The sequence below is a fragment of the Gigantopelta aegis genome, chromosome 12 (assembly GCF_016097555.1).
Source record: "Gigantopelta aegis isolate Gae_Host chromosome 12, Gae_host_genome, whole genome shotgun sequence".
In the NCBI taxonomy this organism is placed as follows: Eukaryota; Metazoa; Mollusca; class Gastropoda; order Neomphalida; family Peltospiridae; genus Gigantopelta; species Gigantopelta aegis.
Genome location: NC_054710.1, coordinates 8,875,207 through 8,898,467, shown reverse-complemented (window position 1 = coordinate 8,898,467; position 23,261 = coordinate 8,875,207). Strand labels below are relative to the sequence as shown.

Below are 23,261 nucleotides of genomic sequence, written 5' to 3'. Positions count from 1 at the left end.
ATTGGGTTTCATAAAATGTGCACAATGTACACGTATATGTTAGTACCTATAGACGTACCTGCAGATCTATGCTGATTATAAAACAGTGCTGGGGTGTTATTAAATCACATTAGTATTAGTAACCATGCAGGGAAGAAACATAATGAACTGATAATAATAATCATATCTTATTAACTCATATCATTGATTAAACACTGTACATGTTATACTAAGGTGTTATTAAAACAGTATTCCTAATGGTCACTGATTATACATGTTCAGGTGTAGCATGCCGAGAGGTCAATGACATCGCATTGCCACATTTAAAGGGCAGGATGCAGCCCAGTAGCTTGATGTGCGGTCGATTTAGGATCGATCCCTGTTAGTGGGCATAATGGGCTATTTTTCGCTCTATAGCCAGTTCACCGCAAATGGTATACCAAATGTTGTGGTACATGTATGCGCTATCATGTCTGTGGGATGGTGCATATTTCATTTCATTTCAACTTAGGCTGAAAAACTAAAAATTACTTGTTTCCTATTACATGCTGAAAAAATATAGGGTAGGTAGGTAGGAAAAACATTTTATTTTGGAAAATAATTTTATTTATGGATATTAAATAAAGGTGTTGACTACCGGTATCCAAAATAACCTCTGCATGTATAGAAATGCATTATGCAAACCAACAATACTATTCATCACAGTGTTTTCCCTAGAAATGAAGAAGGCATGGTAAAGTGACGTTTTGGGGGCATATTTTATGTGCAGTTTTAAATATAAGGGCTTTTTTTCTCCATTATACAGTTTTCAAAAGGACAAAAACTTAATTAAAAAAAGGAAATATGTAGTACTATCCACATAGGTGTGTGTAAAGGCTTCTTATTACATGGGCAACTTATAAATCTATAAACGGCAAGGCATTTTGATTTTGAGGGCAACATGGTGCTAACCCAGGGATTTATTTACCGGACGCACAAAACTTGCGTATAGGACGCACTAAAACTTAACTGGATCTGCAAAAATAGAGATACTGCGTCCCGTGGGACGCATAAAATATGTGACATTTTCAGTAACCCTGTCCACTATCAAAGATCGATCATTCTGTGTAACACACTATTTCTTTTCTACCTATAAACTGCTTATTCAAATGGGGATAACAAAAACAAAAAGTTTTAATCTCTGGGAACACTGCGTCTTTATCCTTTGCTGCGCTTAATCGTGTAAAGTTGGTATTTTCCGGAAAGAAATCACGGATTTGCGATCATTCGGAACTTCTCGTCAACAGGTCGAACACAATCGGAAATTCCCGGGCGAATAAAATACATTGGTTAAATGTTCTGATTTGCATTAACAAACAAGTAGCACGATTCATAAACAACGCCTGGTACTGTGAGTGTCATTTAGCTTGCAGGAAATGGTTCAAATAATTATACAGATCAAAGTGAAATGTTGATTTTGAAAGAATAAACAATGAATACCGACACTTATTTCCCGAAACAACAACACAGCTTGTTAAATTTACTTTAATGAAACATATATAGTATACACGTGATTTGTTGTCTGCAGCTCTCTGTCGTTTGTGTGGTTTTGGGACCCTTTGTTTTCAAGTTGGGACCCCCAGAAAAGAAAGCGGTGAGTCCAAGGGACCCCCATTTCAGAAAAACAAGGTACATGTAAATCCCTGGCTAACCTATCTGTGGGAGAGTACATACAAAAAAAACCTTGCTGTTTAATAATAGGCAGAAGGTTTACTCTCATACTAACACTTAACTTCTGTACTGGTCCAGGACAGACTTGGTTGAACCTTAATTGGATAGAAACCAGTAAATAAGTTATAACAATTTCTTTTAATGAAAACTGAAAAGAAGGGTTCTATATTTATCTGTCCAACTATAACATTTTTTTATTTTTTTTTAATGAATATTATCTTTCCTAGTGTATCTAAGAAATGGTAGACTTACCAATTTTATAATTTGCAATGTTAGTTTTATTCTGTATGCATCCAGTATTAAAGTACACACTTGGTTTGAAGCAATCAATTGGTCCAATGAATAGAAATGCAGTACAAATGCTCAGGATGCTCAAACGAATGTTGAAAAGTAAAGTTTGTTTTATTTAACGACGTCACTAGAGCACATTGATTTTTATCTTTAATATCATCGGCTATTGGACGTCAAACACATGGTCATTCTGACACTGTTTTTAGAGGAAACCCGCGAAGTTCCCAGTGACCACTTACAAAAAATAACGAAACGCATCAAGATCTTACTAAGTTACTGACATATTTAATCATTTGATTTGGCAGTAAACTCCATCAGTATCGGTAAACATTCCCTCCCCTAGTTTATCAGAAGGTCACTAAATTTCTACAAGGTCAGTTTGTCGCTGGAGTAAATCATTAAATATAGTTATTATTATTATTATTATTATTATTATTAATCGGAACACCTCGCTACGCTAGATGTAGAGTAAATCGGAAAAGATCGCATATATTTGTGAAAAAAAAATTCTGACTCTTCGCCCGATATCTCACGAAAGTTACTGAACTTCAATTTGAAGGGAAGTAACTCCATCAATCAATTGTTAGAAGAAAACATTTCGTGGCAATAAAACTAAATTTGCGACAGTAAAACCACCGATATACGTCCGCAAATCGGAAAACACAGTAGGGTTATCGCCTAAATGACACCAAATTAATGCTTGTGATAGTTTTGGAATGTTTTCGTGGAAATCGTTATATTAAAAAAACATTTTTGGATATACAAAAAAGTTTTAGGGTCGGCAGGTTCAAATTAGGGTGGGTCGGGTAACTGGAAACAAACAATATTTTATGATACGCCTTATTGTCATGCTTATATCCAATTAAGGTTCAAGAATTCTGTCCTGGGCACACACCGTAGCTATCTGGGCTGTCCGTCTAGGACAGTGGGTTAGTGGTTAGTGAGAAAGAAGAGTGTGTAGTGGTCTTACACCTACCCATTGTGTTGTCCTAGCTCGCTCTCGGTGGGAGCCAGTGTGAACCCAGTACCTACCAGCCGTATGCCGTATGATTAAAGTAGTCGGTCTAGGATCAATCCCTGTCGGTGAGCTTATTGGGCTATTTCTCGTTCCAGCCAGTGCACCATGACTGGTATATCTAAGGCTGAGGTATGAGCTATCCTGTCTGTGGGATGGTGCATATAAAAGTTTTCTTGCTACTAATAGAAAAATGCACGTTTCCTCTCTAAGACAATATGTCAAAATCTCCAAATGTTTGACATCCAACAGCCGGTGATTAATAAATCAATGTGCTCTAGTGGTGTTATTAAACAAAACAAACTTCAACTCTTTGTTTTCATTAAACAATGTGCTGGGGTGTCAATAATATCACAGTCATATAATAGTCACTGATTAATCAATGTGCTGGGGTGTCCATAATATCAGTCCTACATTAGTCACTGATAAACGTGCTGGGGTGTCAATAATATCACAGTCTTGTCATAGTCACTGATTAAACAATGTGCTAGGGTGTCAATAATATCACAGTCATATAATAGTCACTGATTAATCAATGTGCTGGGGTGTCCATAATGTCAGTCCTACATTAGTCACTGATAAACAACGTGCTGGGGTGTCAATAATATCCCAGTCCTGTCATAGTCACTGATTAAACAATGTGCTAGGGTGTCAATAATATCAGTCATATAATAGTCACTGATTAAACAATGTGCTGGGGTGTCCATAATATCAGTCCTACATTAGTCACTGATAAACAACGTGCTGGGGTGTCAATAATATCACAGTCTTGTCATAGTCACTGATTAAACAATGTGCTGGGGTGTCAATAATATCACAGTCTTGTCATAGTCACTGATTAAACAACGTGCTGGGGTGTCAATAATACCACAGTCCTGTCATAGTCACTGATTAAACAACGTGCTGGGGTGTCAATAATACCACAGTCCTGTCATAGTCACTGATTAAACAACGTGCTGGGGTGTCAATAATACCACAGTCCTGTCACAGTCACTGATTAAACAACGTGCTGGGGTGTCAATAATACCACAGTCCTGTCACAGTCACTGATTAAACAACGTGCTGGGGTGTCAATAATATCACAGTCCTGTCACAGTCACTGATTAAACAACGTGCTGGGGTGTCAATAATATCACAGTCCTGTCACAGTCACTGATTAAACAACGTGCTGGGGTGTCAATAATATCACAGTCCTGTCACAGTCACTGATTAAACAACGTGCTGGGGTGTCAATAATATCACAGTCCTGTCACAGTCACTGATTAAACAACGTGCTGGGGTGTCAATAATACCACAGTCCTGTCACAGTCACTGATTAAACAACGTGCTGGGGTGTCAACATTATCAGTCCTACATTATTCACTGATTAAACAACGTGCTGGGGTGTCAATAATATCACAGTCCTGTCACAGTCACTGATTAAACAACGTGCTGGGCTGTCAATAATATCACAGTCCTGTCACAGTCACTGATTAAACAACGTGCTGGGGTGTCAATATTATCAGTCCTACATTAGTCACTGATTAAACAACGTGCTGGGGTGTCAATAATATCACAGTCCTGTCACAGTCACTGATTAAACAACGTGCTGGGGTGTCAATATTATCAGTCCTACATTAGTCACTGATTAAACAACGTGCTGGGGTGTCAATATTATCAGTCCTACATTAGTCACTGATTAAACAACGTGCTGGGGTGTCAATAATATCAGTCCTACATTAGTCACTGATTAAACAACGTGCTGGGGTGTCAATAATATCAGTCCTACATTAGTCACTGATTAAACAATGTGCTGGGGTGTCAATAATATCACAGTCCTGTCACAGTCACTGATTAAACAACGTGCTGGGGTGTCAATAATATCACAGTCCTGTCACAGTCACTGATTAAACAACGTGCTGGGGTGTCAATAATATCAGTCCTACATTAGTCACTGATTAAACAACGTGCTGGGGTGTCAATAATATCACAGTCCTGTCACAGTCACTGATTAAACAACGTGCTGGGGTGTCAATAATATCAGTCCTACATTAGTCACTGATTAAACAACGTGCTGGGGTGTCAATAATATCAGTCCTACATCAGTCACTGATTAAACAACGTGCTGGGGTGTCAATAATATCAGTCCTACATTAGTCACTGATTAAACAACGTGCTGGGGTGTCAATAATATCAGTCCTACATTAGTCACTGATTAAACAACGTGCTGGGGTGTCAATAATATCAGTCCTACACAGTCACTGATTAAACAACGTGCTGGGGTGTCAATAATATCAGTCCTACATTAGTCACTGATTAAACAACGTGCTGGGTGTCAATAATACCACAGTCCTGTCATAGTCACTGATTAAACAACGTGCTGGGGTGTCAATAATACCACAGTCCTGTCATAGTCACTGATTAAACAACGTGCTGGGGTGTCAATAATATCAGTCCTGTCATAGTCACTGATTAAACAACGTGCTGGGGTGTCAGTACTATCACAGTCCTGTCACAGTCACTGATTAAACAACGTGCTGGGCTGTCAATAATATCACAGTCCTGTCACAGTCACTGATTAAACAACGTGCTGGGCTGTCAATATTATCAGTCCTACATTAGTCACTGATTAAACAACGTGCTGGGGTGTCAATATTATCACAGTCCTGTCACAGTCACTGATTAAACAACGTGCTGGGGTGTCAATAATATCAGTCCTACATTAGTCACTGATTAAACAACGTGCTGGGGTGTCAATAATATCAGTCCTACATTAGTCACTGATTAAACAACGTGCTGGGGTGTCAATAATATCAGTCCTACATTAGTCACTGATTAAACAACGTGCTGGGGTGTCAATAATATCAGTCCTACATTAGTCACTGATTAAACAACGTGCTGGGGTGTCAATATATCAGTCCTACATTAGTCACTGATTAAACAACGTGCTGGGGTGTCAATAATATCAGTCCTACATTAGTCACTGATTAAACAACGTGCTGGGGTGTCAATAATATCAGTCCTACATTAGTCACTGATTAAACAACGTGCTGGGGTGTCAATAATATCAGTCCTACATTAGTCACTGATTAAACAACGTGCTGGGGTGTCAATAATATCAGTCCTACATTAGTCACTGATTAAACAACGTGCTGGGATGTCAATAATATCAGTCCTACATTAGTCACTGATTAAACAACGTGCTGGGGTGTCAATAATATCAGTCCTACATTAGTCACTGATTAAACAACGTGCTGGGGTGTCAATAATATCAGTCCTACATTAGTCACTGATTAAACAACGTGCTGGGTGTCAATAATACCACAGTCCTGTCATAGTCACTGATTAAACAACGTGCTGGGGTGTCAATAATACCACAGTCCTGTCATAGTCACTGATTAAACAACGTGCTGGGGTGTCAATAATATCACAGTCCTGTCATAGTCACTGATTAAACAACGTGCTGGGGTGTCAATAATATCACAGTCCTGTCATAGTCACTGATTAAACAACGTGCTGGGGTGTCAATACTATCACAGTCCTGTCATAGTCACTGATTAAACAACGTGCTGGGGTGTCAGTACTATCACAGTCCTGTCATAGTCACTGATTAAACAACGTGCTGGGGTGTCAATAATATCACAGTCCTGTCATAGTCACTGATTAAACAACGTGCTGGGGTGTCAATACTATCACAGTCCTGTCATAGTCACTGATTAAACAACGTGCTGGGGTGTCAGTACTATCACAGGCCTGTCATAGTCACTGATTAAACAACGTGCTGGGGTGTCAATAATATCACACGGCTAGCTCTGGGTGAGAAGAAAATTTCGCCAAATTATCCATTAAAATTTTAAAACAGCTGAAACCCAGTTATTTTCAAGCAAAATATCAATGATTACATTTAGCCAAATTAAAATAACGTCTGCCAGTTGTTTTTAAAATTTGCAGTTGGTGAATCTGACGAGTGCCAGAGCTAGCCCTGTGCATCAGTCCTATAACAGTCACTGATTAAATAACGTGCTGGGGTGTCATTAAGTTAAAGAAAAAAAAAACCCCAAAAAACATCAACACCAAAACATATCACATTCCTACAATAGCTAATCATTAAAATATCATCGATTAAACCATGTGCTGGGGTGTCAATAAAGTTTTGCTTTTTTAATTAAAGTTTGTGTTTTTTAAATCCAAACATATCACATTCTTATAATAGCTAGTCACTAATTACATGTGCCTGGATATCATTAATATATCATCCTGCTAAAGAGTCACCCATTAAACCATGTTCTGGGGTGTCATTAAAGTTTTTAGGGGTTTTTTGGTCACTAATTGCGTGTGCTTGGGATATCATCAATATATCACCCTGCTAAGAGTCGCCCATTAAACCATCTGCTGGGGTGTCATTTAAAGCATCATTCCTTTCATCGTTCCATTGGCCTCTCATCGGAGTGTGTCGGTATCTTAGTCTTACACGTCACATATAATTACTGTCCCACTCCTATTGATCCGCGGGCTTAACGGGTCATCATTCTTTCCACATACACTCTACCGCCAATCAACGCAGAAAATAAAAATTGCAAATGGCACTGAGGACCGACTATTTCCACCAGCCCTAACGTGCAGTATTAAGGGATTACGAATTTGTTTTACCATTATCAAAGACCGTTCGAATACAGACTTTCTACTCAAAAGCTTCGCATTTCCTGTCTCCGTGGAAACCAATCTCCTCCACCCAGCCTGTGACGCAAGTTCTTTTCACCGACCGTGTGTGGAGACAGTACAAAAGATACGGTTTGTTTGCCCAAGATTAAAAGTGTGTTGGATCCATAAAAAGGTAAAAGTCAGTCAATCTGTCTATATGGGTGAATTATCTTAAAAGAAGTCTGCTACGAATAACGGCTGGGGGACGTAAAAACACAGACCTGTCACAAGGCGTGAGGCGAAGTGGAACATAACAAGAGAAGAGCAGATTATTAAAAAATACATCGGATCAGAGCATAACAGAACAATATTGGAGCATGACATAGCAGGAAAATATCAGTGTAACATAACAAGATATATATCAGAACAATATCGAAGCATGACATACCTGTATCAGGAAAATAACATAACAAGTATAACATAACAAGTGTAACATAACAAGACATATATCAGGACAATATCGAAGCATGACATATCAGGAAAATATCAGTGTAAAATAACAAGACATACATATATATATCAGAGCATAACATAACAGAACAAACCGTAACCAGTGTTCGATATAAGCACTTGTCCGTTTGTCCTGACAAGCAAAATATACCTCAGTGGTTGCCTATAGTGGACAAGTGAAAATGTTCAATGCAGTTTCATTTTGAGCAAACAAAACTAATGTCAGAAAAATATCAGAGTGTAACATAACAAAACATACATCAGAGCATATATCATAACAGAGAAAAAAATCAGAGCATAATGTAACAGAAATATCACAATATAACCGAACATTTATGATACCAGAACATTTACAATGTAACAGAAAAATATCAGAGCATAACATAATAGAAAAATATTAAACTTCAAAAATTGCAGAAACGGTTATTTCAGTAAACCTCGGCCCTCACAAAAAACATTTTGTCCCTCGGGATAGAACTGCCTTATCTATACCTCACAACGGTGATAGATTCTATTAGTCATATCCTGCTTCTAGCCTGATATGACTTTCGACGTCACTCGTTTGACGTCACATGAATAGCTACATTACAAAATCACTCATTTGATGTCTAGGTCGTCGTCCAATGTGGCTGAAACAACAGAACTAATAGCACAGCCTCGTGGAATATGCCATTCTTACCTTCACAAAGCAGATATCAGACGTCATTAACTAGCTATTCTCTATATACAGTGAAATCTCTCAAAACCAGACCCTCTGATGCTTTTCATAGTCCCTTTCTAAATATCCGTGCAGAAAAGAACCTCTGTAAACCAGATACCTCTTAAAACCAGACTTTTTACCTGGTTTGGAGAGTGTCTGGTTTACAGGAGTTTCACTGTACATGTCAGTCCCATACATAGGAGTTTTAATGGGGTGGGGGGGGGGGGCGAAACTCTAGTGATAGGACGAACAATGGGAATCAATGCAAACAGATACACAAACAAACCACATTTACATAATGTTATCTACATTTGATAGAAAAAATGTGGACAGTTGGTAATTGGGGGGGGGGGGATATGTATGCACACACCCCCCCCCCCCCAAACCCACTGTGTATGTGCCTATGTGTAGGTGTGTCAAACAGTATTTAATAAAGCTGGCATTCAACATATTTTATTTATACAAGCTGAATTTGGCAAATAGTCATAATAAATTAACCAAAGGGCAATTCCGTGGTGTCGGACGTACATTTCAGACACTTCAGCCAAGCATTACATAAATGTACAAAAAGTTCCACAACTTTTTTATTGTTATACATTATAATAACCAACTAGGGCACCATTGTTATATACCGGTATAAACTTTATTCCATCCTTGGGGGTGGGGGTGGGGGCAAGGTGGCCACCTTGTGACTACTGTACACGTACAAATGACAAGTGACACAAGAAAAATTGCCACTAGCTACATGTATGACTATGAGATGACAACACCACAGAAAAAAATTATTATTCTAAAACTAAAGGCATATAAGATGGGTTAACTGTGGCAGCCCCCAGTGACTAGGGACCTTAACAAGGTGCAAGAGACATATTTTAATATTTTTGCATTTATTTGTGGTAACTTTATATTTATTGATTCCACACATAACCTCTGTAAAATTAACTAGAAAATTTCAAAATAGTAAAATGCTGCCACTGAATGTAAAAGTGGTTTCCTCAAATGTGACGTCACATTTACCATGTTAGTTGTGATCCTCTACACATTTTCCAATTTGTATAATTCTGGCAGTAAATGCAATTATGTAATTACTGGGTTTGTTATTTTGTTATGGAGATGAACAGTTAGTTGCAAGTATAATTTTTACCTTTTAAAACATAATCAACAGTACTGGCGGGAAGTTGCCTTTTGTACACTTTGATAAATTCCTCTTAATCCACTAACATGGATAAACAAAATTAATACTGATGGTCATAATTGGCTCTAGTTATAAAAAGTGTCTCCTAATATCACACTGGTATTGCATAAATATCAATACTTTGCTTCAAACTTGGAAAAAATACACATGCTTTATGGCGTTGGACGTACACTATAACAGCACCACAGTAGCACGGCAATTGTTACATATTCATTAATTGTTTTTATATTTTTTAATCAACCATATAAAATTAACATTGCATCTTAGTTAGTAACGATTTACAATCAGTTAACAGAAGTGGAGATTTAAAATTTTTATATTTTGGTGTTGGACGTACACACGAGTAACATGTAAATATTATCGATGAAAGTCTGCTTGAAATATAAATTTGTCTTTTATATATTATGTCAATTAGCAAAGGATTATGTCTGGGATTATTTCTGTATAAAGATTTTTATTTCTACTCATTTATGTATAAAAAATATGCTGATAAATGTGATAATATAATTTTTCGTAAAATATTGCTGCATTCATGGTTGATGCATTAGTTGCATTATTTATAACTGACTAAAACACATCTACTGAAAAAGTATTAATGTAATATTTGAAACTACAGATAATAACCTTTCAAATGATACCAAACTTGTTTCACTGGAATGAGTTTTTAAAAATGACCTATTGGTTTACTTGACCACGGAATTGCCCCAAAACGTTAATTTACAAATTAACATACTTAACAAGCTTTGCTTGCATTGTGACCAGCGGTAAATTAAGCATGGCTAAAAAAAATTAACACTTACCGAAGATTTCTCCATGGGGCGCATATTCGAGAACCAAGTACAGCATATTTTTTGTTTCCATCACCTAAATAAAAATAAAAAAGCAATGGGTGATATACTCTGTATTTTTCAATTCTGCATTACTGTCATTACACAGCACCGAAAACAACACAAAATGAATATTAGTACAGAACAAAGGAATATTTGGTTTGAACACTGCATTGAAAACGTGACATTATACATGCATGTATGTTACAGGGGTGAGGAAATGGTTTATTTAAAGACACAATCAACACATTTTATTTACGGTTATATGCATATGGCATCGAACATATGGTTATGGACCACACAGATATTGAGGGAGGAAACCCGATGTCGCCACTTCATGGGATACTCTTTTCGATTAGCAGCAAGCAGGGTTTCTGCCAGAGGGTAAAACGGGTATGGCGCCATACGCAAAATATTTGCAGATTTTTTTTTTTTAAGTTAAGCTTTTGACAAAATTAATTACTCTTATCATTTTCTTAACCCTAACCCTAAACTTAATACATTTTCTTTCTAGGGAAGGCCCCCCCCATACCTCCTGTTGACTGTGGTTGCATACAGTTCTATAATGCCATACCCAAAAATTTCTTTCTGGCAGAAACACTGGCAAGGGATCTTTTATATGCACCATCCCATAGACAGGATAGCACATACCACGGCCTTTGATGTACCAGCACTGGCTGGAGAGAGAAATAGCCCAATGGGCCCACTGACGGGGATCGATCCCAATCCAACCGCACATCAAGCGAGTGCATAACCACTGAGCTACGTCTCGCCGTTACAGTGGTAGGACGTAGCCCAGTGGTAAAGCGCTCGTTTCATAGATCTTTATGTCTGTTAACATTAAAATGTAATGAAAACCCCTCGTATCCCAACCATGCAGTACTACATCACTTGCAGCCTGTATAGCCAAATCGGTTCCGTTTTTGCCAAAGAAAATTGTTCCATTTTGATAGTGGTTCCAATTTAGCCGTATTCCCCAGAAACAGAGTCATTCAAAGGTCATTATAGTTCAAAAAAATTATGTATAGGTTCAAAGTACATGTATGTTGATGGCGTGCTTTGAATATATATTTGTTTTGTTAAATATTTGCAGGATGCCACTTGACTTTTGTAAATCTATATGAAAGAAATGTGTAAAGGTTAGTCTTTACCAGAATATTACAAAAATTATTTTATTTGCCACATGATGTTGACCACTTACCAAGTGTCTTTTAAAAATGTTTTTGATGTATATATATAGTGTTAAATAATAAGGTGTATCATAAAATATTGTTTGTTTCCGGTTACCCGACCGACCCTAATTTGAACCTGCCAACCCTAAAACTTTTTTTGTATATCCAAAAATGTTTTTTTAAAATATAACAACGATTTCCACGAAAACATTCCAAAACTATTACAAACACTAATTTGGTGTCATTTAGGGGATAACCCTATTGTGTTTTCCGATTTGCGGACGTATATCGGTGGTTTTAGTGTCACAAATTTAGTTTTATTGGCGACCCGTTAGCCACGAAATGTTTTCTTCTAACAATTGATTGATGGAGTTACTTCCCTTCAAACTGAAGTTCGGTAACTTTATTATATGACTAACTTTATTATATGACGTTGCTTCTCCAGTCCTAGCTCAGACTGTGTATTTGAAATATGATGTCATTTTGTCATCTCCTATTTGTGGCTGAAACATTTTGAGTTGGGTCTTGTTATTCATAAAGAAAATAACAATAATAATATGGATAATAAAGAAATTATTACACTCACTTGTAAGTCATACTGATTTTACGAAACTTGTGCGACAGGATTCATGTATTTCCCGAGCGAAATCTGACACTCGTTTCGTAAAATCGGTACGATAGTACACAAGCTCATATAATAATAATCTATCTATCTATCTATCTATCTATCTCTCTCTCTCTCTCTCTCTCTCTCTCTCTCTCTCTCTCTCTCTCTCTCTCTCTCTCTCTCTCTCTCTCTCTCTCTCTCTCTCTCTCTCTCTCTCTCTCTCTCTAATATATAATATATATATATATATATATATATATATATAGCACTGGACCAACGAGTTTGCTTTTAGGTTACACTTGTTAAATCTACTGTTTTTCCTTTGGTGCGACTATTGATCACCCCAGTATATACTGTGTACATCCATTCAATTGATATATAAACTGTTATTTTATACAAACAGACAAAGATGGCTGCAAAAGTAACTTTTTAATTTAACAATTTTATCATAAATAAACTACACTATAACAATAATTTGCTGTTTGTTTCATGTGTTAAATATAATTTAACACTATAGATTTTCTACTCAATAGCAAGACAAAGTACCTATGGTATTAAAATAAATTAACATGTAGTTAATAATTCTGTTATAAAATTAGCCTTTAATTAAAACCTTTATTGTATAATAAAAAGAAAATAAGAAAGAAATTAGGAAGCTGGAGAAGAAAGAAAAAAAAGAAAGAATATAGGAAGCTTTAAAAAAATAACAACATAATAATAATAAATATAAATATTTAAAAAATAATGGACCAAACAAATTAACTGAGGTGATTTTTAAGAGTGTTCAAACGCAACATCATAAAAAAAAAAAAAATTGTTTTGTTAAACGACACCACTAGAGCACTGATTTATTAATTATCAACTACTGGATATAAAACATTTGGTCATTTTGACATCTAATCTTAGAGGAAACCCACTACATTTTTTTCACTAGTAGCAAGCGATCTTTTATATGCAGGATAGCACATACCACGGCCTTTGATAATACCAGTCGTGGTGCACTTATACCTTTATATCAATATGAGATATCAAAGTAAAGACAATATATATTACATGGCTAGCACAAGAAATAGCCCAATGGGCCCATCGATGAGGATAGATCCTAGATCGACCATGCATTAAGCGAACGCTGATCCACTGGGCTACGTCCCGCCCCAGAGCATGTTATACAACCTGTTGGAAGTAATAAAATGTGGGTTACCAAGTTAGTGTTTTCCCTAAAAATATGGCAGGGCATGGTAGACTAAATACTTTTGGAGCATTTTCTCCATTTTCAGGGCACCATTTAGTTTTTCATTAAAGACAAAAAACAAATTAATTGAAATAAAAGTAAATATAATTAATGTCTCTAAGCCAGTATGTTAAATTACAGTTGAAAAAATTCATGTAAAATTGTCAATTAATAATACATTTTCTGAATGTTTTATAAAGGCAAGTTTAGAATTAATTATTGAAAAAGGCTTCTTTAATTTTAATCTCAGGCAGCATGGCGCTGATTAAGGCAAGATGGTGCTAGACTATTGAAACATGGTGCCGCACCATGCTAAAACAAGCTAGGGAAAACACTACAAGTATTCAATAACATGATGAAGTACTGACCAGGTCATATGAGCCAGACCACTACCTACATACAGGTACGTATAGGTAGAGAGATGAACGCAAGTGTGTTAACTACTAATCGATAAGGGCTGTGAAAAACATGCAATATATTTCTCAATCTCCCAGTAACAACGGGTACGTGTCAACTAGCAACACATATGCAGGTGCACAGTGCTACAGTGGTGCACGTAAACGTAAATCTACGACTAAACCACAATTCTTATTACTATTATAGGACAAGAAATATAGTCAGAAACACACACATATATATATTTCATTTTCCTTTGTCCTTCACATGCTCTATTTTCCTTAATGATGTAAATGCATGCCCCGTATGATTGCTAGTCTCAGACATAAACTTACGAAGTTTTGTGAAATAGCCCCCATATACACCCTTGCCTCTAAAAATTGCGAGAATGGAAGGCAATGTTTTATTTAACGACACACTCAACACATTTTATTTACGGTTATATGGCGTCGGACATATGGTTAAGGACCATACAGATATTGAGAGAGGAAACCCGCTGTTGCCACTTCATGGGCTACTCTTTTCGATTAGCAGCAAGGTATTTTTTATATGCACCATCCCACAGACAGGGTAGTATATACTACGGCCTTTGATATACCAGTCGTGGTGCACTGGCTGGAACGAGAAATAGCCTGACGGGCCCATCGACGGGGATCGATCCCAGACTGACCGCACATCAAGCAAGCGCTTTACCACTGGGCTATGTCCCGCCCCATTGCGAGAATGGTAAAAAGTTTTGCGCATTGCTCGCGCAAATCTAATTTTGTGTAACCTTTATTTTTTCCCCCGAAATTTTTTTTGAGCACCAATTACAAGGCTACAACGGGTTACAAATAAAAAGAAAATGAGTTACATAGATTTATTTCTGTGTCACCAATAAATGGGTCACACAAATTTTCAACTGTTAAGAGGAAATCTAGAGGGGTTCGGACCGCCATTTTTACTTCTGATATCCAACGCTGCATCGCAACGCCGGCTAAAGCTTACTTGCTCATTTGCAAATGAAATCTTGGAAGTAAAAAATGCGGCTGCATTTAGATTCATAATGACGTTACAACGTAATTTGATGTGTAACGTCATCATTTAGGACAGTTTTACGATATCCCGGCGCTAAGATAGCTTCGAAAACCTGGTCCCAGAAGTTTACATGACCGATTTTTTTTTTCCATGCGGAAAGGACGGTTAAAATGCGAAGAAACACAATGTTCCATGAGAGGAAAACCGCAGATCCACGGAGAATTCTGATCCCTGATAAGAGCTTCGATGTCGACAAATACCAATTAGCATAGACTTGGTTGGTATTATCCACACGGAAAAGTTGTAGCTAAAGTTTGTTTTGTTTATCGACACCAGTAGAGCACATTGATTTATTAATCATTGGCTATTGGATGTTAAATATTTGGTAATTATGACATATAGTCTTAGAGAGGAAACCCGCTACATTTTTCCATCAGTAGCAAGGGCTCTTTTATATGCATCATCCCACAGACAGAATAGCACATATACCACAGCCTTTGATATATACCAGTCGTGGTGCACTGGCTGGAACAAGAAATATCCCAAATGGGCCCACCAACAGGGATCTATCCTATAGACTGACCTGTACATTAAGCGAGCACTTTACCAGTGGGCTACGTCCCGCCCCCCATTACTAAAAAACACACGTGACAAATCATGCAGTCTATCCAATAGATACATGTAAATAAAGATTTAAAGGGACAGTCCTCAGTTTACAACTACTGTAAAATGTTTCCGATCAGTAGAGCCGTTTCAATGATGTAACATACAAATTAAATACCGAACATTTTCTTATTTAGAATATCAGCATCTTGTTGTCATAATGCTTGTAGTAGCCCAAACCGGATTTTACCTCCCAATAATATCGTACATAAAAAATAAAATAAAAAAAATCACAAATTAAAGTAAAAACTGAGTGTTCACTACAAACATTAGTATACGACCATAAACACATTCAATATACAGACATTGATATTCTAAACAAGAAAATGTATTTAATATGTATGTTACGTCATTGAAAAGGCTCTATTGGTTGTGAACATTTTACAATGATTGTAAACTCAGGACTGTCCCTTTAATGTTGAGAATTACAACAGATAATGTCTCAAAGTTGCATATCGAATTGTGATGCGATGCTAAACAAAGGAGGGTTCCCCGCTGCTTACCTCCCCCTAAATCCACGACTACAAATAAGCTCCAACGCTGATACAGATTGCGATGCAATGCAATTCTAAATAAAGGAGGGTTCCCCGCTGCTTACCTCCCCCTAAATCCACGACTACGAATAAGCTCCAATGCCGATACAGATTGCGATGCAATGCTAAATAAAGGTGGGTTCCCCGCTGCTTACCTCCCCTTAAATCCACGACTAAGAATAAGCTCCAGCGCTGACACAGATTGCGATGTGATGCAATGCTAAACAAAGTATGGTTCACCACTGCTTACCTCCCCTTAAATCCACGACTAAGAATAAGCTCCAACGCTGACAGAGACTGCGATGCGATGCTAAACAAAGGAGGGTTCACCTCTGCTTACCGCCCCTTAAATCCCGGACTAAGAATAATCTTCAACACTGATACAGACAATGATTAGATGATATAGCAGGGTTTCTGCCAGAGGGTAAAATGGGTATGACGCTATACCCAGATTTTTGTGGCAGATTAAAATAAAAAGTTAACCTTTTGACAAAATTAATTACTCTTATCATAAATGTATGATTTTCTCAACCTTCACCCTAAACACGTAACCCATTTTCTTTCTGGAGGAGGCCTCTCATTCCTCCAGTTAACTGTGGTTGCATTCAATTCCATTGCACCATACCCAAACATTTCTTTCTGGCAGAAACACTGTATCGAGATAGCAGTTTATCGTACATGTACATATAGAACAAAAATAGATGAGATATCATGTATGTGGCTATAGATAGTCAGGTCAGTAGTCTATTTCCGTACTTGGTATGATAAATTTAGTATCTCTTTCAGTATGGTACGCAGCACTACATGTACACCCATTGAACTCACTGTTATCAGTATGTGTATGCATGTAGTAAGTTCATGTACTATGTATCTAGATGTATGAATTAACTAATAACTAAAGAGCTAGTGTAATGCATTCTGGTGAATGAATGAATGAATGAATGTTTAACGACACCCCAGCACACGTCAGTGCAATAAAGTTAATTTAGTGTCATGAAGACTTCTGAACACTGTTATCAGTATGTGTATGCATGTACCATGTACCTAGATGTATGAATGTAACTAATATCTATTATAGAGCTAGTGTAATGCATCCTGGTGAATGAATGAATGTTTAACGATACCCCAGCACACGTCAGTGCAATAAAGTTAATTTAGTGTCATGAAGACTTCTGACCTCACTGTTATCAGCATGTGTACGCATGTACTATGTACAGGGTTGCAGAAAGTACTCACCCGTTCACCAAATCCAAAACTGTACTGACTTGTAAGTGTGCTGCTCAATCCACATACATGTAAGTATACATATGCATAGAGATCAAACCGGTTTGAAATGGTTTAAAGGCATACTGTCACAGATTTAAGGACCTTATATCTCTAAAACAAATTGATAATAAATAAAAATTACATTAATTGTTGGAAACCAAATCTAGCTATCGCATCACCTTAACTGAACCATGATGGAGTGAAATCCATGTCAACCCTCTGCAATTTTAATTTTTGAATTATGGACTATTGTTATAATTCAATTATTTTTTACAAAATATCATTAATAAATGGAGTATGATGGTTATGAAGATGGTTAGGAACAAATCAAATTATTTTTGTTCCGGTAATACTTTGCTAGACCATTAAATAGGTCAGTGATCTGTGACAATATGCCTTTAAAATTGGTACCCCTTTTTTGGTGTGTCATGCACAATCCATATCCTATCCGGATGAAAACGGATTGATCTGTTTGATGTATCAACGGTATAACTTTAGGTATGCATGCAGGCTTCTCGAACATGGAAGTAGTTAGTAAATTGTTTACGTTTTTATGTTGTATATATATGTGCACATAACTGATACATATACGTGTAGCTTGTAGATACATGTAATGCTGTAAGTTGAGTTTTCTTGTGACAGTACTCCAACGTAAGAATTTATCGCCCATGGAAATATTTTGTTTAAATTGCTGTGCTGTGAATGAAACAGCCCACAGACAACAGAAATGTTTAGCCTGCCTATATCAGTATATGGCAGTTTTTTATCAAAAGTGCCATCGGTGATTGTTCCAATCTACGGCAATTTATATCTGAAGGATGGCAATTGCTGTTGGTAGGTTTAAGTCATGCTGTGGGTATGGAGAGTGCCTAAGACTACTAAGAGTAATGTGGCGTCAGTGCAAACACTCAAAGAAAACAAGTTGTACCTGGAACAGTTTGATAATATGCTGGTGATTCATAAGTTTCATGATCTTAACTTCACGGTAAATCTTTTTCAAGTTAGTTTCATCCAGCTGAGTCTTGTCAATAATTTTGATCGCAACCTGCAAAAACAAAACGATAAAAGAAAATTAAAATTTTACACAAATGTCTATATCCTTTAATAGTAATATAAATATTATGTCGTGCACTCACATTTTTTTTTTTTTAGCTAACCAAATCTGACACCTGGCTAACAATTAATAGTTAAATTTGCCATTTTCTCAAATCAGGGGTGGGAACTGGTGAATTGTGAAAAAGAGGAAATCTAGAGGGGTCTGGGAAATTCTTGAAATCCTAGGTTAAAATATGTGCCATCTGACACATTTTGGAGGAAAGGACGATTAAAATGGGAGGAAACACAATGTTCCATATGAGAGAAAAACTGCGGATCCGAGAATTCCCACACCTACCAAATGCTAAAGTTCTAACCCACTCATCCCTGTTCCAGCTTAATTAACTGCTGATATGGACAGAGAAAAAAAACAGGTAATCAAATTCTGCCATACATGTAATTAGACACAACTCAACATGAAACCCATAAAATTAAAGTGTAAATAAAATTGATTTGCCAGACTTTTTTTTATCCTTTTTCTTATGAATAGATCTGTAAATCTGAACATGTAAGCCTATAAAAAATTTGGGAAAATGTAGTTCAATTTTAAAAACATAAAAGTAAGGTTACCCTGTATGTGAGAATGAGAAGTAAGCAATTTCCACAATTCATGAATATATGCATTTTGTATTTGCATATTTGTTAGGACTCTGAAAATTATGAGACTGGTTAATTGTTTCGTTCACGTGTTGCTCGTGTAAAATCTACTTATGCGTAACCTATTTTTTTTTTTTATTCGCGCAAACTTTTCAGCACCATTTTAATTTATATGGATGTAAGGGGTTAGGCAAAAAGGAAACAGGTTACATGGATTTATTTCTGCGTAACCGATAAATGGGTCACACGTATCAGGGCTAGTTCTCGCACTTGCCAAATTCGCCAGTTGCAAATATTTGAAAGCAGATGGCGATTTTTATTTATAGTTTGGCGAATTAATTTCATGTAATAATTGATAATTTCTTTTGAAATAACTGACAATTTCTGCATTTTTTAAAGTTTAATAGACAATTTGGTGAAATGTTTTGCTCGCCCAGAGCAGGCCCTGCATATTTTCAATTCCCAATTCTAAAAAATATTTTTCATACATTTATTTTTTTAACATATATAAATGCATCGTGTTGAGGTGTATCTTTGTGCCAAATATGAACAATACATGTACACCTCGGCATTAACATTCAGACTTTGTTTTTGTCTCCGGGCGACGTTTGGGCCCCGGGCTGCAAATAGGCTGAACCGGGGGGATACAGGCTTGGAACAGACAAGTTCTTTAACAAAAGTTTTGGTGCATTCCCATCGACCATCTTAGATAATTGTCGTAATCCCCAGTTGTGAAGTGGTCACTGCAAATCATATCCCATCTTGACGGTCTTTTCCAATATGCACGTGTTCGGTTTAAGAACCGCTTCCATGTAAACAATGTCGGTTTGTCTTTCAGAAAAATATGCAAACTTCTTTTCAGCTTTTGTACATCCATACACTGAACAATGGTTTACCAGGTTTCACATTTGCAAGATATCTTCAAAATAATATTCCAAAAATACAATTCAATTCAATAGAATAACATTTTCGCGTTTTAAAAATACATGTTCCACTTCCATGTAAAATGTCTGAAAGGCTGCGAATCACGCTTTCATGTTATGCTGGTTAGTGCATCATGGGGCGACTTTATACCAAACAATAGTGAATTATGTTTTTGATAAATGTAGACCTTTAATGTCAGAATACTTGGGATATTGCCGTAACTGCAATATAAATTGCCATGCATGGGTCAGGGACTGTACTGATGGCAGTTTTTGCCACTGGAAAAAATGCATTGCTATTAGTTGATGGGATGTTTTGTTTTTAATTTTGTTTGTTTGTTAAAAACACTATGGGTTTAAAATTGCCATAGACGGGCTCAAAACTACGACATACACCTGTAGGTAAGCATTGCAGGGAACATTTTGTTTTCAAACATTTTGATTGGCATAATTTCTAGTCAGGACGTAGCCCAGTGGTGCAGCACTCGCTCGATGCGCGGTCGGTGTGGGATTGATCCCCATCGGTGGGACAACTGGGCTATTTCTCGTTCCAGCCAGTGCACCACGACTGGTATATCAAAGGCTGTGGTGTGTACTACCCTTTCTGTGGGATGGTGTATATAAAAGATCCCTTGCTGCTAATCGAAAAGAGTAGCCCGTGAAGTGGTGACAGGAGATTTCCTCTCTCAATATCTGTGTGGTCCTTAACCATGTGTCTGATGCCATATAACCGTAAATAAAATGTGTTGAGTGTGTCATTAAATAAAAAAAATTCTTTCTTTCATTTCTAGTCAATTAAAAATTTATGAACAACTACTAGTTAATGTTTTAAAATGGTGTAGCAATCTCTGAAACTTGCATAGCAAAATGCAATGCGATTCTGAACAAAATGTTACCTACATCTGCCTGTTTTTTAAAAAGCTGCAATAGGTAACCAATTCTTATGTTCAAAACCTGAATTTGGTTTTGTATGTACATCTAGCTTTAACCATGTGATGCTAAAAGGTCATCAGCTACATTTAGGTGAGTAGCAACATATATATTTACACACAGGGTTTGTTTTCAGTGAAAACCAGCCTCGGTGGCGTCGTGGCAGGCCATCGGTCTACAGGCTGGTAGGTACTGGGTTCGGATCCCAGTCGAGGCATGGGATTTTTAATCCAGATACCGACTCCAAACCCTGAGTGAGTGCTCCGCAAGGCTCAATGGGTAGGTGTAAACCACTTGCACCGACCAGTGATCCATAACTGGTTCAACAAAGGCCATGGTTTGTGCTATCCTGCCTGTGGGAAGCGCAAATAAAAGATCCCTTGCTGCCAATCGGAAGAGTAGCCCATGTAGTGGCGACAGCGGGTTTCCTCTCAAAATCTGTGTGGTCCTTAACCATGTCTGACGCCATATAACCGTAAATAAAATGTGTTGAGTGCGTCGTTAAATAAAACATTTCTTTCTTTTTTGTTTTCAGTGGAAAAAAAAGAATTATGTTGTTTTTTCAATACATAAATAAATATTTTAAAAGATGGAATTAATGTAAACAAAACAGTACCACAGTTTAAATTTGTATATATAACATAACTATGGACATGTATGTTGAGGCCAATAGTTGAACCGATTAGTCTGAGGGAGGGGAGGGGAGAGAGGGAGAGTGGGGGAGGGGAGGGGAGAGAGAAAGAGTGAGAGAGTGAGACTGTGTGTGGATTCTGCCTCACCCCCAAATTCCGACCCTACTTAAGTTTATATAATTATATATAATATAAATTATATAGGTCAAACCACTGAATAACCTGTTGCATAAACGGAAATACTATACAACAGTATACATTGAGTACTGGACTCTGGAGTAAACGCAGTACACTGTGCTGTCTACTCGACTGCCGTGGATAAAAACCGGAAATAGATTTCAATAAGACGGATCATCACTGCATAAACCTCGAGACAATACCGTACGGGGAAGTTAAACGACGAGCACAAACTCACCCATACTCACCCCCCACCCCCCGCGACTGGGCTCTCACGTAGGGTGAGCCTTATTATACACACTGACAAAGACTATACGGACGTGAAACAAACCTCTGTTTTTGTGATGCGGTGTTTCGCGAGTTTTACAACGGCAAAGTTCCCCTTTCCGATAGTCTTCTCAATATCGTAAAATCCAACTCGGATTGGCGCCTTGGGTCTTTCCGCCATGACCATGGTCCCTTATTACAGGTTAAAACCTCTTCTTTTACCCCTGTGAATTGCTTTAAAACGAACATGGATACAAAACTTCGTCTTCACCCCTAACAACATTGTTCGCAAAGTCTCATGGCTCTCCACAGCGCAAACCCTTGAAGTGACGTCACCGTGACGTCAGACTCACGCATTATCGGATTTAAAGGTGGAGTTTCGTATTCGCCGTTGCCAGGGTCCTGCATCATAAGGCCAAAACGAAAATAGTTTTGAACGTTATTATTTATAGACGTCAAAAATAATAAACCGGCTTTTCTATTTGTTATAATTTACGCATAAGCGAGAGAAAGAACAGGAGTAAGAGGAGAAGAAAATAGATCGGTTGGGCAGAAAATAAATTGACGTGACGTTTATGTGGCTGCAGAAATCGAAACAGGTGCTTGTTAATATCGATTTAGGAGCAGGGTTGCTGAATGTGTCTCGCCTCTGACGTAAGAGCAAGCGGTCTCATTCCGATATTTACAAATGATGTTTGTTTAATCAAACACAGGAGGCAAGGGTGGAAGGAAACGAAATGGCACAAGGTTGGATACGTTGTTGTAATTGTCCAAGATGGTGGGGAAGAGAGAGTGGGACACGAAGTGTTTCTTGAAATATGCTTGGCATATTTGGCATATAAACATATACGTCATTTGTGACCACTATAACAAGCGCGGAATCGGGAGAGGGTAATGAGGTGGCACTC

The 23,261-nt window shown here is 37.4% G+C and overlaps 1 protein-coding gene across 1 annotated transcript in view; it reads right to left on the bottom strand.

The window, feature by feature from the left end:
• The window catches only part of LOC121386809 (serine/threonine-protein kinase SIK2-like), a 42,728-nt gene extending 20,082 nt beyond the window's left edge, over positions 1-22,646 (bottom strand). The window contains exons 1-3 of the mRNA XM_041517820.1: positions 22,418-22,646; positions 18,661-18,777; positions 10,821-10,884 (exon numbers count right to left, since the gene is read on the bottom strand). Coding sequence (XP_041373754.1) covers positions 10,821-10,884; positions 18,661-18,777; positions 22,418-22,540 — 304 coding nt within the window. The 5' untranslated portion in view covers positions 22,541-22,646. The remainder of the gene's footprint in view (positions 1-10,820; positions 10,885-18,660; positions 18,778-22,417) is intronic.
• Between the last annotated feature and the right edge of the window lie 615 nt (positions 22,647-23,261).